The 16,826-nt window shown below is 37.9% G+C and overlaps 1 protein-coding gene across 3 annotated transcripts in view; it reads left to right on the top strand.

Annotated features, from left to right (window-relative positions):
- Zcchc17 (zinc finger CCHC-type containing 17) overlaps positions 1–16,826 on the top strand; it is a 47,287-nt gene that overhangs the window by 11,476 nt on the left and 18,985 nt on the right. For all 3 annotated transcript variants that reach the window (XM_004850809.4, XM_013074359.3, XM_087215425.1), the window contains 2 exons: positions 10,418–10,518; positions 11,651–11,742. In XM_004850809.4, coding sequence (XP_004850866.1) covers positions 10,418–10,518; positions 11,651–11,742 — 193 coding nt within the window. The remainder of the gene's footprint in view (positions 1–10,417; positions 10,519–11,650; positions 11,743–16,826) is intronic.

Here is a 16,826-nt window from a genome sequence, read left to right as displayed (position 1 = left end):
ATCCCCGGCCCTACTTGTCCTTTATTTTATTTTATGATTTGCTGTGGATTGAGCCCAGGGCCTCTCACATGCTGAGTTACATCTCAGCCTCATGTACTTACCCCCTCCTTATTTGTTTTGAGACAGGGTCTCACTATGTAGTTCAGACTGGCCTTGAATTCACTGTGTAGCCTAGGGTGGCCTCAAACTCACAGCAATCCTCTTGCCTCAACCTTCCAAGTGCTGGGATTACAGGTATGAGCTACTATGCCCGGCCATCATGTCCTTACTCTTAAATCTACCAATTTTAGGGAGAATTTAGGTACAGGAGAGAATTAAATTACAAACATCTGTGGAGTGGACTGTGCAGATGATGAAAGGATAATTATATTCTGTATGTGTGTGTGTATGTGTACCTGTGTATCTGCTCAGATCAAACCCAGGGCCTTGTACATGCTAAGTATGTGCTCTGCCTCCAAGCTCCATTTCCGGCCCCAATAACTATATTTCTACCATACTGATGCTTAATTTAACCAGAAGATGTCAATAGAAGTTTTCACACAATTCCATCACATGCTACTTGATAGCACTTGTAAGGCACATTGATTATAAAAAGCATTCCATCTTTTGTTCTTTTTTTTTTTTTTTTTTTGTACGGGGATTGAACTCAGGACCTTGCACTTGCAAGGCAGGCAGCAGAACCACTGAGCTAAATCCCTGGCCCCACCTTTTGCTCTTTTGTCATGTGAGGACACACACAGTACAGTTTTGGAAGCAGAGACTGGACCCTTGCCAGACACTTACCCTGTCAGTGTCTTGATCTTAGACTTCTAGCATCCATAACTATGGGCAATAAGCTTATGTAGTTTATTTTTTTAAAAGCAGCTTTTTAAAGCAAGTATACACATGGCTTTATAGTTTTTAAATTATTCTGTATGTTTAAAAGAATATTGAACAAATTATTAATAGTGGTTACCTTTGGGCTTGCTAAGGGAGAGATGGACATGGAAAGAGAACTTTCACTTTGCAGTTTTTAGTTTTCTTTTTCAAAAAGCCCAACAGCTGATCTTTAGATAATAAAACCATGTTTCTATCTTTGGAGACTACTGTGCTGCAGATTGCATCTTTGCATGAGAAATGGCTTACCAGCAGTTTTCAAGCTGGCAGTCAGCAATCTGTAATTAAGTTTCTCATTTTATGTTAGCTGGGATTTAATGAGGTGGAACTCATCCCCACCCGTACGGGACATGCACCTCTTTCTGCCCAAAGACAGGTTTTCTTATTAGTGTACTTGCCATGACTGCCAATGCCTGAAAGTGCCATTTTTACTTGGGTATTTATGTGACACTTTGGGGACTTTATGGAGATTAAGGCCTATCTTTTGGCAGTTACTTTTCAACTCACCTGTTTTTATACCCTATCAGGTAATGCCTCTGATTATGGCTGACAGCTTACAAGTGAATTTATCATTCTGACAGCTGTGCTGAAACAAGGCTTGGAGTGCAAGCACAGGGAACCAAATAATTGGGTGGAAACTGAGTTTTAATTTTGACATCTTCTGTAGGATTTTTTATTTTGTTTTTATAAGTTAAGCAACTAACTTCTCTACAGTGTATCTTAGCTTCTGTAAAGGGGATGATCATAAGGTCCCACTGTGAAAAAATTAAGCAGTGAAATAACTGTGGTCTGATCAGATCTTACCATCTTTGATTCATGAAGGTAGACTGATTTGAATTAGTTTCCCCAACTTATATTCTCAGAATTATTTAACCACTGTTGAGTTTTTTAGTATCAGATATAACTAGATTTTCTTTATCCTCCCATAGTGATGTGATGTGGTGTGTGGTTTGGTTTGGTTTGGTTTGGTTTGGTTTGGTTTGGTTTTGAGGCAGGGTCGCACTATGTAGTTTAGGTTGGCTTTGAACTCAGTATGTAGCCCAGGCTGGTCTTGAGCTCACAGTGATCCTCCTGCCTCAGCCTCTTGAGTGCTGGGCTTACAGGTGTACATGACCTATTTTTCAATACAACTTCCTATAATGATAATATTCAGTATCTTTTTTGATTTGTTTTCTGGCACTAGTGAATTCTCCATTTCACCAGACACCAACCAAGTAGCCAACAATTCAGGTAAATTCTGACATTGTCTACCTCAGATTGCAGTAGATCCTACAAGTTAAAGGGGTTCATCCCACAAGATTGACCCCCTTCAAATGCCCCTATACTTCTGGCCAACCAGGTACAAATTGGAGGTTTCCACAACTCCCTCTTCAGGTTTGATAATTTGCTAGAATCGTTCACAGAACTTGGGAAAACATTTTGCTTGCCTTTGCTGGTTTATTATAAGGGATGCAACTCAGGAACATCTGAATAATGGAAAGGGGATACAAAGGGCATGGTATGAGTGCAGAGGGGTGAGGGGCTTTTATGTCCTCTTTGATACCACACTCCTTGTACTAGAATGTGTTCATCAATCCTGATCTACAAATCCCTTTGTGTAAGTATTGGAGTTTTTGTTTGTTTTTGTTCTTTTATGGTACTGGGAGGTTGAACCCAGGGCCTCCTATGTCTAGACAAGCACTGTACCCTGTGCAGGAGTTGTTGTACAGCCCCTACTCCCCATTCCTGGAAGTGGACATTCAAATCCTTTAATTGCTTGGTCTTTCTGGTGACCAGCTCCATCTGGAGGCTGTCTAGGGGCATCACTCTGTCACCTTATTCTTACAAAGAGGGCTGAGGATATAGTAAATGGTAGAGCACTTGCTATCATGTGTGAGGCCCTAACTTTAATCCCCCAGTACTGCAGAAAAACCAAAACAAAACACTGAGCAACTTCTCGAAACCCTTGATGCCCTGGGTTAAATCCCCAGTACTGAAAAAAAAAAAAGTAGCACAGTTGTACAGCATCATTACCAAGTACTGTGTTATGTACTGTACATAATTGTGTGTGTTATACTTTTATATGATTGGTAGCACAGTAGTACTATGTATACCATACTGATATCTCCAGAAACATGTGAGTATTGCGTTTCTATAGGACATCACTAGGTAATCGGAATTTTTCAGCTTCATTGTAATCTTATGAGACCAGCATCGTATTGCCATTTCATTGTTGCCTGAAATGTCGCTGTGCAGTGCATGACTGTATTTACATAACGTTTATGCTGTATTAGGTATTACAAAGTATAGGTGAGGGGACTGGTGTAGCCCAGTGGCAGAGCTTGTGTTTAGCATGCACAAACCTTCAGTTCAATTCCCAGTGTGCGCACACATACACACAGTAGAGAGGAGGATATGTGTAGATTATTTGGAAATACCATGCCATTAAAGCACTGAGCAGCAACATCTCACTGTGTTCATGGGTTCCACATCCGTGTATTCAACCAAATTGTGCATGAGAAATTTTAGGAAAAAAATTTCCTCTGTACTGAATGTATATACTTTTTTTCTTATCTTTATTCCCTAAATATATATAATTATATAGTGTTTACATTGTAGTAGGTATTATAGGTAATCTAGAGATAGTTGGAAGTGTACTGGAAGATGTGTGAGGGTTATAGACAAATAGGACACAGTTTTATTTAGAAACTTGAGCATCTGCAAGTTTGATATCCTGCAGGTCCTGGAGCCAATCCACCCTAGAACTGAAGGATGGGATGATTTTCCAAGCATATGTATGCTGAAGATTCTTACATCTCCAGTTCATGCTCCTCTTCTGAGCTACAGACTTACATAGGCAACTGTCTACCTGACATTTATTTTCAAGATTGAAGACTAGACCATGTCTCATTTAACTCACTGTGTAAGATAATGTGTTTGGTAATAAACCATTAATATTTCAACTTTTTTTTTTTTTTGTACCTGGGATTGAACTCAGGACCTTGTGCTTGCGAGGTAGGCGCGGTACCACTGAGCTAAATCCCCAGCCCAGTATTTCAACTTTTAAAATCTTATACCCTAGGTTCAATCCCTGGTACCAAAAAAAAAAAAAAAAAGTCTTATACCCCGGTTAACTGCTCTTAATATGCACTTTTGGTCTGTGTCCAAATGAGACATAGTTTTACATAATTTCAGCTATAGTGTCTATAACTTAAAACTTTCTTTAAAGATATTTTATGATTAAAAATAATGCATGCTTATTATAGAAAAGTAAGGGAGAAAACAATCACTATGTGATAGTACTACTATGATTTTCACCCCCTTTTGCAGTACAGGAAATTGAACCCTCATGCATATTAGGCAAGCATTTCAGTGCTGAGCTATATCCCCAGCCCTTTTTAGTTTGTGACAGGGTCTTGCTAAGTTGACCAGGCTGGCCCCAAACTTGTTATCTTCCTGCCTCAGTTTCCCAAGTAGCTAGAATTACAGATGTGCATCACACACTTTGCTTGGTGTTTTAATAGTCACATACTGTATAAAATTTAACATGTTGAGGGCTGCAGATGTAGCTCAGTGGCACAGCTCCTGCCTGGCAGGTGTGAGGTCCTGAGTTTGATCCCCAGTAGCAAAAAAAAAAAAAAAATTAACATGTTGAGATAAACATGATTCAGCACTCTTTCTTTAAAATTTGAGCTTTTTAGCTGGGGATAGTGGTACACACCCATTATCCCAGCATGATGGGAGGCTGAGGCAGGAGGATCACGAGTTTGGGCCCTGCCTGGGCAACTTAGTCACTTAGTGAGCCCTGTCTCAACATAAAAATTTAAAAAGGGATGGGGATGTAGTTTAATGCAAAGGTCCCGAGGTGAGTTCCTAGTAACACACACACACACACACACACACTCTGTAGCTTTTTACACTTAATAAACCTTTAATATTTTCCCACCTTTTAAAATACTTCTGTAGGGCTGGGGATTTAGCTCAGTGGTTATGCCACCTGCCTTGAAAGCATAAGGACCCGAGTTTGATCCCCGGTACCAAAAAAAAAAATCTCTAAAATACTTCTGTAAACATTTAATGACTTTGCCATTCAGATTCACTACATAATCATTTTAAATTGTTTCCAGTTTTTTTTTTCTGTTAACATGCCTATATATATCTATGAGACAGGTGCCTAGATTGAAAGAATATACTTTGGTATCAGGTGGGAGGACAAATTGTTGATTCCATTTTTTCTTTCTGATACTTCAATAAATAAACTTTCTCTTTTAGAGAAGAAAGATAAGATAATGTTCTCGTGAGCATATTAAGCTCAAAATTAATTTCCTTCACAACTTCCACTAACAATAAAGGAAAGGTGAATTTTAACTATTAGAGGAAGGTGCAGCCAAAAGAAAAAAAATCAAGGTAAAAGATTTCTTTTTTCTTCAGGGGATCTGAATTCTTTCTTCAAATTTTCTTTTTTTTTTTTTTAAATTTTATTTTATTGGTACATTTTAGGTATACAATATAAGACATTCATCATTGGAAATTTGCACCTTTACATAATCTCTCTTGGTTCTTATTTTTTCCCCTTCCCCTGCCCTCCCTTCAACCCCTCCATCCCTTCCTGTTTACAAAGACTTTCTTTCCATTTTTTAATTTTCTCACATTAATTCCATTCCCTTCTTTCCTTTCCCCTACCCTTCCTACTTCCCCTTCCCCTTTGCCCCTTTTCTTCCTATTTCACATTGCCTATTATGCCTTTTAGTCCCTGTTTACACTTTCAGTTTCTCACACTAGACAAACTATTTGGTATTTACACATCTGTGTCCTATTTATTTCACTTAAGAATATCACCTCAATGTGCATCCATTTAGCAATAAATGTCTCTAATTTCTCATTTTTTATGGCTGAGTAGTACTCCATCTTATTAAAAAACCACATTTTCTTGATCCAGTCTCCAGTTGATGGGCAGTTGGGCTGCTTCCAAGTTGTAGCTATTACAAACTATGCTGCTATGAACATGGGTGCCCATATATCACTATAGTATGATTCTTTTAATTTTGGAGGGAAGATAACCAGCAAGGGAATAGCTGGGTCAAATGAGACTTCCTGTCCTAGTTCTTTGAGGTATCTCCATACTGATTTCCATAGTGGTTGTACCAGTCTACACTCCTACCAGCAGTGGAGCAGTGTGCCTCTTTCCCCACAGCCCCGCCAGCATTTGTTATTGGTTGATTTCGTGATCACAGCCATTCTTTCTGGAGTGAGGTAGAATCTCAGCATTGTTTTCATCTCCGTCTCTCAAATGACCAGTGATGTTGAACATTTTTTCATATGTTTATTTGCTCTTTCTACTTCTTTGAGAAATCTCTGTTCATTTCAGATGCCCATTTTTGGATTGGGTCTTTAAATTTGGGAGATCTGATCTTTTTAAGTTCTTTATAGATTCTAGATAGTAGACCTTTGTCTGAGGAAGAGCAGGTGAAGATTTTTTCCCACATTGTGGGTTGTCTCTTCACACTGCTGGTGGTTTCTCTTGCTGTGCAGAAGCTTTTCAGTAAGAAGAGATCCCACTTGTTGATTGTGCTAGTTCACAGGCAACTGAGATTTTGTTCATAAAATCTTTTCCTACCCCAGTGTGTTCAAGAGTTCTACCTAACCTCTGTTTCAGCCGGTTCAGTGTTTCTATTTTAATATTTAGATGTTTAATCCATTTCAATTTTAGTTTAGTGCATGGTGCGAGATATAGGTCTAGTTTTAGTCTTTGGCGAGTTGAAACCCAATTTCTCCAGCACCATTTATTAAAGAGGCTATCTTTTCTCCAGTGAGGGTGTTTGGCTCCTTTGTTGAAGAGTGTGTCTGGAGTTGTTTCTGCATCTTCTAATCTGTTCTACTGGTCCTCAGGTCCGCTTCTTTGCCGGTACCATGCTGTTTTTGTCACTGTAGCTTTGTAGTATAGTTTCACATTGGGGGTTGTAATACCCCCTGCCATGTCTCTGTTACCTAGAATTGCTTTTGCTCTTCTGGGTCTCTTCTTGTTCCAAATGAATTTTTGGATTGTTTTCTCAAGATCCATGAAGTATGCTGCTGGGATTTCAATTGGGATTGCATTGAATCTATATAGCAGTTTTGAAAGTATGGCCTCTTCAAATTTTCTAATGAAGCAAGTCATAGAGGGTGATAAAATCCCATCTGCATGAATTCTACCCAATTTGGAGAGTATGTATTGACCCAAAATTTAAAACGTAGTTTATATAATGTATATAAAACGTTTTGGAGGCCCAGGATTTATTCAGATAGGTAGGCTATGAACCTCTAGAATCAGCTGATGTATAGTATGAGAAACTAGTGAGCATATGTAAAGAAAATAGTTACTTGTAATAGGAACATTAAACAGAAAGGTAGATACTTTGAGTTTCAGGCATGTATACCTGTGCTTCCCCCTCCAGAGAGGGGGGAGGAGAAAATAATCATGACCAAGTCTCCCAAGCAACTTTAGGAGCGTTTAGAGGGGACAATTATTTTAGACATAATTCCTTGTTTATTCTGGCTTTTCAAAATAATTGTTTAATTATTTTCATTTTTTCTTCAATAGAAGTAATTTTCTCTATTATGAAAATATTTGAAAAGAAGTGAAAATGTTAGCTTGTAATACTATGACCATTGTTCACATTTTAGGTCATTTCTTTCCAATTTTTAAAATATACATATATGTGTATATATATATATGTGTATATATATATATGTGTGTGTGTGTGTATGTGTGTATATATATATATATATATATATTTTTTTTTTTTTTTTTTTTTTTTTGTACCAGGGATCGAACTCAGGTCCTTGTGCTTGCAGGGCAGGCAGTGGAACCACTGAGCTAAATCCCCCTCCTCTTTAAAATATATTTTAAGTATTTGTAATCATAGTATTAATTTTGCATTGTACTTTCTTCTTTTGGGGGGGTACCGGGGATCGAACTTAGGACCTTGTGCTTGCGCGGCAGGTGCAGTGCCACTGAGCTAAATCCCCCGCCCCTGTACTTCCATTTTTTAGCGTGGAAAAATGCTAGATTCTTACAGTGTTCAACATAGTGGGCACGCAGTTATTCACTAATGAATGAATTACTTTTTTTTTTTTTTTTGGTACCGGGGATCAAACACAGGACCTTGTGCTTGTGAGGCAGGCATGGTGCCATTGAGCTAAATCTCAGGCCCCTATTGACATTTTTTTTTTTTGGAACCGAGGATTGAACTCAGGTCCTTGAGCTTGCAAGGCAGGCTGCGGAACCACTGAGCTAAATCCCCAGCCCCTATTGACATATTTTTTTACATAATCTTTTGAAAGACCTTTCAAGTGACTATACCTTAACTGACTTATTCATTGCCCTTGCATGAGATATTGTTTCCAAATTTTCCTGTCTTAATACATTTAGCCAAGTGTGGTGGCACTTACCCATAGTCCTAGCACCTCTGGAGGCTGAGGCAAGAGAATTGCTTGAACTGCCATTTGAGATCAGCAAACAAGAAAAAAAAAAAGATTATTTCCTTTGGACAGAGTCTCAGAAGTAATTATGGTGAAATTAGTTAGTAGTCAATTCTTGGCTGCAAGGGACAGAAACATAGGTAAGAGATATTTTGGACAATCTTGGTAGGGACTTGAAGAATGAATTGGCTGTTATCAAATGCTCAGTATTGTGTCTGTTGTTTAGTAGTGCTTTATTTCCCTCTGGCCAACTATTGCCATCTTGTGGTAAAGATGGACATTGGCAGTTTTTTGTGATTTCTGGTCCTTAAAAAATTTTGAGAAAGGTAGTTGTCGATTTAGCTGGTTTTTTGCTTATAATACTGAACCACTTACCTCGGCCAGGGAAATAAAGTACTGTACATTGATTGAGTAAGCCTGTGTATTGTTCCCTTAATTAGGGGTTAGGTCAGATTCAACCAAATTACAGATTATTTTAGAATATAAGGAGATGGTTCTCCTTAGGAAAGGACCTTGGAGAGGCAGGAAACTGATGTTCAAATATTATTAAATTATTATTTAATTTTTGTTTATTTCTTTTGTGGTGCTGAGGAATCAAACTCAGAGCTACACGCATCCTAGACATGCGTACTATATTACTCTACTATACCCCCAGACCTGTCATTCTTTTTTTTAAAATAAATTTTACTTTATCCCATTCCCCCCTCAAGTCCCCTCTCCTCCCTGTTTACAAAAGCTTTGTTTCCATTTTTTCCTTGTATTTTCATGTGCCTTCCTTTCTCCCTCCCTCCTCCCTTGTTCCCCTTCCCATTTGAACACTTTCTTCCCATTTCCCAACATCCATTGTACATTTCAGTCCTTATTTCCACTTTTGGTTTCTCACACCAGAGAAACAATGCAGTATTTAAACATGTGTGACTGATTTATTTCACTTAGGAGTATGCAGACTTGTCATTCTTGAAAGGTATTGCTAAGTGATTTTCTAAAGTTGATTCTAGCTTTAGTAATATTTCCCATTTTACTGTGCTTTCACCAACATTGGATATTGTTACTTTTTAAATATTTTGCTAACTTAATAGATTAAGAATGGGGCCAGGGATGTAGCTCAGTGGCACCTACACCTGCCTCGCAAGTGCGAGGTCCTGAGTTCGATCTCTGGTACCAGAAAAAAAAAATTTTAAATCGTTGTTTATATTTTCCTTTTTCACTTAACATTTATCATAATTATTTTTCATAATTGTAATTTAGATGGCTTTTATTCTTCGATTTGACAGACTCTTCATAGTTTGCTAAGCCATTTTCCAGTGATTGGTCATAGAAGTTGTTTTCTGATTCTTATTTTTTTAACCTTTGTAAAGAATAATGTTGCAACTTTTTTATGCCCAAGTTTTTGCCTCTGTTGTGTTTTTCTTTAGAAAAAAACTTCAGTGATGATATTCTTGCATCAAAAATACAAGTATCTTTGTGCCTTTGCTCACAAAGAATTTTACCAACTTGTATTTCTATTAGTATTATATGATTGCTGTTATTTTATCGTACATTTACTAACATTGAGAAGTATTTAAAATTTTTTTTTCATTTATAGTTTTTGGTGGTAGGGATTGAATCCAGGGCCTAGTGAATGTTAAGTACATTTTCCACCTCTGAGCCATATCCCTAACCAAGCAGTATTTTAAAGAATGTTTGCTGGTTGATCTAGGTATAAAATGCAATCTCAAGCCAAGCATGTTGGCACATATCTGTAATCCAGCACTCTTGTAGGATGAGGCAAGAGGATCACAAATTGGAGCCCATCCTGGGCAACTTAGGAAGTCCTTGTTTCAAAACTAGAAATAAAAAAAGGCTACAGATATATCTCAGTGCAAAGGCCCTGAATTCAGTCCTCAGTACCATACCTGCGTGCACGCACACACACACACACACACACACACACACACAGAAGCTCTCAAATTATTTTAATTTGCAATTTTAAGTTAATTTTCTTTTTCAATGAAAAACTTAATTTATTTCTTGCATTCTTCAACTCCTTTCTTCTCCTTGCCTGTTTAGAGTATAAATACCATCATGTCCTCTCCTTTATTTTATTTCTTCTTGTGCCTAGGTCTGGTCCATCGAACTCACATGTCATCTTGTCGGGTGGATAAGCCCTCTGAGATAGTAGATGTCGGAGACAAAGTGTGGGTGAAGCTTATTGGCCGAGAGGTAAAGTTCTATGCAGCTTAGAAAGGACTAGAAAAAGCTGAAATTTTCTTGGAATTTTATAAAGGCGAATGTGTAAATGTTAATTGTGGCCAGTAGTTTTATTTTTAAATCCTGCCACAATCATCTGTCTTAAACTTTAATCTTGTAATTGTCCTGCAGACTCAGAAGAAATTACATGAACTACAAAAATGTGAAATAAGTATATGTCTGTAAATTTGCCTTCTATAAGTCAATAACAACTCAATTGAAAGTATGAGGGCTGTTATTCAACAATATTTGAGTGCTTAATATATACCAGGTTTATGATAGTGAACCGTTCATAAATGATCCCAGCTACCATGGAGCTCATATAGAATATAAGTGGAGGAGACAAATTTTTTTAAAAGGAACATATTTATAAAATAATTACAAGTGGGCCGGGGATTTAGCTCAGTGGTTCCGCCGCCTGCCTCACAAGCGCAAGGACCCGAGTTCAGTCCTGGGTACCAAACAAAAAAACCAAACAAAATAATTACAAGTTATAAATATAAGTACCGTGTTGGGTTCAAACAATATTGAAGGTAGATTTAGATAAAGTCTGGAAAGGGCAAAGGACATGGTTTATGAACTAAGGCCCAAAGGAAAAAGAACTAATCATATGATGTTAGAATAAGAACAGTCCAGGCATAGAGAATAGCTGATGCCAAGGTCCTGCCTTGAAGAAGAGCTTCATGTGCAGCAGGAAGCAGTGTGACTCACAGGAGACTTTATGTTTAAAGAAGCTGTAGACCAAATCCAGAAGTACTAGATCTAATCTCTAAGAATGTCTGAAAATCTCTTTTGGGCTTATGGATCTCTGAACTGATCACCAGCTATGCTAAACTTCACCTTTTATTTTCTGTCTGGTACTTCTGCAAGCCTTAGGTTTCTCAGCAACCATTTCTGTCTTTCCCCTAGGGATAGGAATGAGATAAAGACCATTTCCTAAAACCCTGCTATAGAGTCTGCCTGCAGTGTTCCTAGCACAGTAACTTGGCTATTAGAGGAGCTCAGTGATATGATGATGAAAACTTTGACTGTTAGATAGATTTAGATTAGCAATCTAAATTGTGTACTTAGAGAGTTTTGGTGACTCTTCTGTTTTGTTTTTCAGATGAAAAATGATAGGATAAAAGTATCCCTCTCCATGAAAGTTGTCAACCAAGGGACTGGGAAAGACCTCGATCCCAACAACGTTATTATTGAGTAGGTAATAGGTTGGGAAAAGCTAAAATCTTAACTCCAGAAGCATAGAATGCTATAGTAAATCAGACTGAACTGGGAACTCTCCATTTGCAGGCTGTTAGTATATTGACATGTTATGCAACCTTTGTGATCTTTGGTTTTTCAAGAGTTTTAGGATTAATTGCTAACACAAATTTAGCAGATAAGTGTTCCATCATTGGTTTTGTTTTCTTCCTCTTAATCTTTTTCTGCTGCTTCCCTTTAGCCAGCTAGCCAATAAGCATTCCTGAAGTACTGTTATTTGCCCTATCTCCTAGTGATTTTGGCATTGGGACTGAAAAAAGGTAGAGACTTTGTGGGAGAGAAGAATAATACAAGATGAACTCTGTAGTGGGGTTTAGACTGCTGCATCTTCTGGACATGGCACCCTATTTTCATTGGCTCTTTTTGACCTTTTATTTAGGAATGGAAGATTTTTCTATCTATCTGGGATAATGTCTGCTGACACAGAATATTCACTGTCTGTCTCAAATTCTTTCCTCAATTTTTTTTATGCCTGTGGTGAGGATTGAATCTAGATTAGGCAAATGTTCTATCATTGAGCTACCATCCCAGCCCCTCTTTCTTGAAGCCAGAAGTTTTTGGATCTCTAAGATCCTTTGAGGGATCTTGGGGGATTTATTAATGTTTTCAGTGTTTCGAAAAGCCAGTCAAAATCATACATTTATCCTCAGATTAAGCATAACATCATATTGCTTTTGACCATGAAACATCACATTATTTCTCTTATGATAATTAGATACTCTCCATCGCAGTTATGTCATTGATTAATTTAAAAAATAAGAAAAAGTAATAAATGATATTTGAGTTGGATCTTGGCTATAAAAAGATTTGGAAATCCTTATGTTTATAGTTTTGAGCAAAATAGCTTTGGATACACAGGAATTTTATCTGAAAGGAAAGGAAGTGATATTTATTGAATGTATACCACGTGCCAGAGATTATACAAAGAAGCTTATATACACTAGAAAATGTAACTCTCATAACAACCAGCAAAGTGGGTGTAATCTCCATTTTATTTTATATTTCTGTTTTCTAGCTTGGTGTGTGATGGTGAGTAACTTACCTGTGGTAACAAATTACAGTGAGTCACGAATTTGAGTCTAAGTTCTGATGTTAGAGCTAATGTTCCTTGCACCATAAAATATTTCTAGCTCTTGACTGTAACTTAGAGTTTTTCATAGTTCTGTAGTTTAGTCTCTAAATATTGTCATATTTCTAAGGCTGATTATTGACAAGATGCTTTTCATTTACAGTAGAAATCTTTTGTAACTCAGAAATGTTATTTAGCTCTGACACTTACTGATTGCATTGTAATAAACTGCTTTTGTGCCAGAGAATCTTATGGTATACAGACTCATTAAAAAAAAAAAAACAATGAAATTGGGCTGGGGACTTAGCTCAGTTGTAGAGCACTTGCCTAGCATTTGCGAGGCCTGCCCTGGCTTTGATCCCCAGCACCACACACACACACACACACACACACACACACACGGCAATAAGAGTTCCCATAGCCCCTTTTACAGTGGTAAAATGTAAAACAAGTAAGGTAAAAGGGTAGGAAAGGGGAAGGCTCTCTGTATGTGTCCCTATGTATAGGCTATTTCTGGTAATAACCAAGTGGTGGAAACAGTAACTTTTGTTATAAAAAGTTACTGTGACCATAGGTGCATCCAGGAAAGGATGACACAGTGGAATGATTATAGGTTACAGAGTTAGAATTGATCAGAAAGAGTCTTAGTTCTCTAAACTAGTGTATATCCTTGAACAAATTAGTCTCTCCAGACTTAAGATTCTTTACTTTAAAAAAGTAATAACACATATCTCAGAAATGATGGAATGATTTAACTAAAATCTTTCTTTATTTTCTTATTTTTGAGACAGAGTCTCACTATGTAGTTCAGGCTGACCTTGAACTCACTATGTAGCACAGACTGGCCTTGAATTTGCAGTGATCCCCCACCTCAGCCTCCCAAGTGTTGGGATTATGGTGTGCGCCACCATGCCCAGGTTGAGTAAAATTTTAAGATAGAATCTTGATAAGTTGCCTGGCTGAGCTTGAATTTACCATCCTCTTGCCTCAGCCTCTCCAAATGCTAGAATTACAGGTGTGTGGTACCCACCACACCTGACCCAAGCCCCTTCCTTTTTTTTTTTTTTATACTGGGGATCAAACTCCGGTACTTCCGCTTTCGGCCCTCCTTCGTTTTGTTTTGTTTTTTAAGACAGGGTCTCACTTTGTAACTCTGGCTGGCCTTGAACTCATGGTAATCCTCCTGCCTCAGCCTCCTGAGTACTGGGATTACAGGTTTGTGCCACCACACCAGGCCCCGGCCCTTTTTTTTTTTTTTTTTTTTTAGTTTAGTTTGAATCTTTGATAAAAAGACCAAAAACTGGGCCAGAGATTTAGCTCAGTGGTTCCAGTGCCTGCCTCGCAAGCACAAGGTCCTGAGTTCAATCCCCGGTACCAAAAAAAAAAAAAAAAAAAGACCAAAAGCACATACTGGAGAAAAGATAACCTCTTAAGCAGATGGTGCTGGGAAAACTGGCTGTCCACTTGCAGAAGATTGAGCCTAGACCCACTCCTCTCTCCATGTGCTAAACTAAAATCAAAATGGATCAAAGATCTAAATACTGAAAAAGAAATGCTGGCCAGGGGATTTAGCTCAGTGCTGCCTCCACCTGCCTCGAAAGTGCAAGGTCCCAAGTTTGATCCCTGGTACCAAAAAAAATAAACAAAACAAAATAGAAATGCTTACTTTGCTGAAAGATAAAATAGGTAAAACTTTTGATAGCCAAAACCTTTCTGAACAGAACTCTAGTTACACAAGAAATAACATCAAGAATCAACAAATGGGATCATATCAAATTTAAAAGCTTTTGCACAGCAAAGGAACAACCAACAGTGTAAAGAGACAATTTACAGAATTGGAAAAAATGTTTGCCAACTATTCCTTGGACAGAGGGTTATTATCTAGAATATATAAAGAACTCAAAAACTTAGGGTCCCCCTCAATAAAAGATACAATCAAAAAATGGGCAACTGAAATGAATAAACACTTCTCAGAAGAAGTAAAAATGGCCAGTAAATACATGAAAAAATGTTCAGCATTTATGGCTGTTAGAGAAATGCAGATTAAAACCACACTGAGAATTGTGTCTTACCCCAGAAAAAGTGGCTATCATTAAGAAATTAAACAATAACAAGTGCTAGTGAGGCTGCGGAGGGGAAGGAATCCTACATTGTTGGTGGAAGTGTAAACTAGTACAACTACAATGGAAATCAGTATGGAGATTCCTCAAAAAATTAAAACTAGAAATTCCATTTGACCTAGCTATTCCCCTTTTCAGTATCTTCCTGAAAGAGTTAAAGACATCATGTTACAGTGATACATGCATACCCCTATTTATAGCAGCACAGTTTATAATAGCTAAATCTTAGAAGCAGCCTATATGTCCATCAACAGATGAATGGATAAAGAAAATGTGGTGTTTACACACAGTGGAGAACTACACTGCCATAAAGAATTGATAAATGAGTCATTTGTAGGAAAATAGTACACCTTAATGTTAAGTGAAATAAATCAGGTCCACAAACTTAAATATCACATTGTTTCTCTTATATGACAAACCCCAAGTTATAAATACAGAGCAAAAATTATGTAAAGGTACAAATTTCCAATGATGAATGTCATTATATACCTAAAATGTACAATAAAATTTAAAAAAAATACAGAGCAAAATAAAAGACAGATAATACTAGGAGGCAGAGAGATCTTTTGCAAATGAGAAGGGACCAATGGATAGGATGGGGGAGAAGGGGTTAAAAAATATTTAAGGTGTGTTATGTACACGAACCAACTCCGCATGAGGAATGTGATCCCTGTGTACTACAAATATGTACTAGTAACAAATTAGAATTGAAACAAAGTTTGAGATAGGGTCCCTCTAAATTTCCCAGGCTGAATTTGAACTTGTGATTCTCCTACCTCAGTCTCCCCAGTAGCTGGGACAACAAATGTGTGTTGTCATGCCCATCTTAACACCTTTTCTCTTGAAAATATATAATCCATGGTAACAGGAGCTATGTCTTTCTTGTCTCATATAGTCCTGATGTGTAGCATTCATTTAATTAGTGCACTCATTTATTGACTTTTCAACAAATATAAGGCAATGTGAGTGGTTTATAAAGAAATGGTTCTGAAGGCTGGGCATGGTGGTGCATGTCTCTAATCCTAGCACTTGGGAGGCTGAGGCAGGAGGATCACAGCGAGTTCGAGGCCACCCTGGACTACATAGTGAGACTCTGTCTCAAAAAACCAAGAAGGAAAAAGGAAAGGATTCTAGGAATTAGCTTGAGGAGGAAGTGTTGATTTCAGGCAATATTGGTCAGAGAAGAGGTGGCACTGGAGCTAGTTCTTGAATGGATAAGATTTTGTTAAACAACAGAAGGAATGGTGTTCTGGGCAAGTGAAATGGCTTGAGGAAAGGCATTCGAAAGAAAAGCAGTAGTGTTTTTGAGTCTTGTTTAAGGAAAGAAGAGGCTATGGTCAAGTTGAAAGATATGGGGTCACATCAGTCAAAGAATACAAATTTTTGCTGGGTGTGATGGCACATCCCTGTAATTCTAGCACTCTGGGAAGCTGAGGCAGGAGGATTGCAAGTTCAAGCTGAGCCTGGACAAAGTAACAACTTAGTGAGACCCTGTCTCAAAATAAAAAGGGGCTGGGGCCAGGGATTTAGCTCAGTGGCGCCGTTCCTGCCTCACAAGCACAAGGTCCTGAGTTCAATCCCTGGTACCAAAAAAAATTACATGAAGTGGTTAGCTGTGTTCTGCTTTTACATAGCTTTCCTGCATTTTGCTAGATAATGTAGCTGATTTTGCAGAATATTTTTCTGTTTTTGGTGAACTATAGAAACACGGTAAAGGGTTTGAAATTTTTAGCTGTAGTTACAGCAGAGGTCCCCAACTCCCAGGCCACAGACTGGTTCTGGTCTGTAGCCAGTTAGGAAGTGGGCCATGCAGCAGACACGCATGGTCAGAG

This window comes from Heterocephalus glaber, unplaced genomic scaffold (genome assembly GCF_053883595.1).
Source record: "Heterocephalus glaber isolate CG9 unplaced genomic scaffold, H.glaber_assembly_v1.0 deba00001452, whole genome shotgun sequence".
Classification (NCBI taxonomy): Eukaryota; Metazoa; Chordata; class Mammalia; order Rodentia; family Bathyergidae; genus Heterocephalus; species Heterocephalus glaber.
This window is presented reverse-complemented; position numbering and strand designations above follow the sequence as displayed.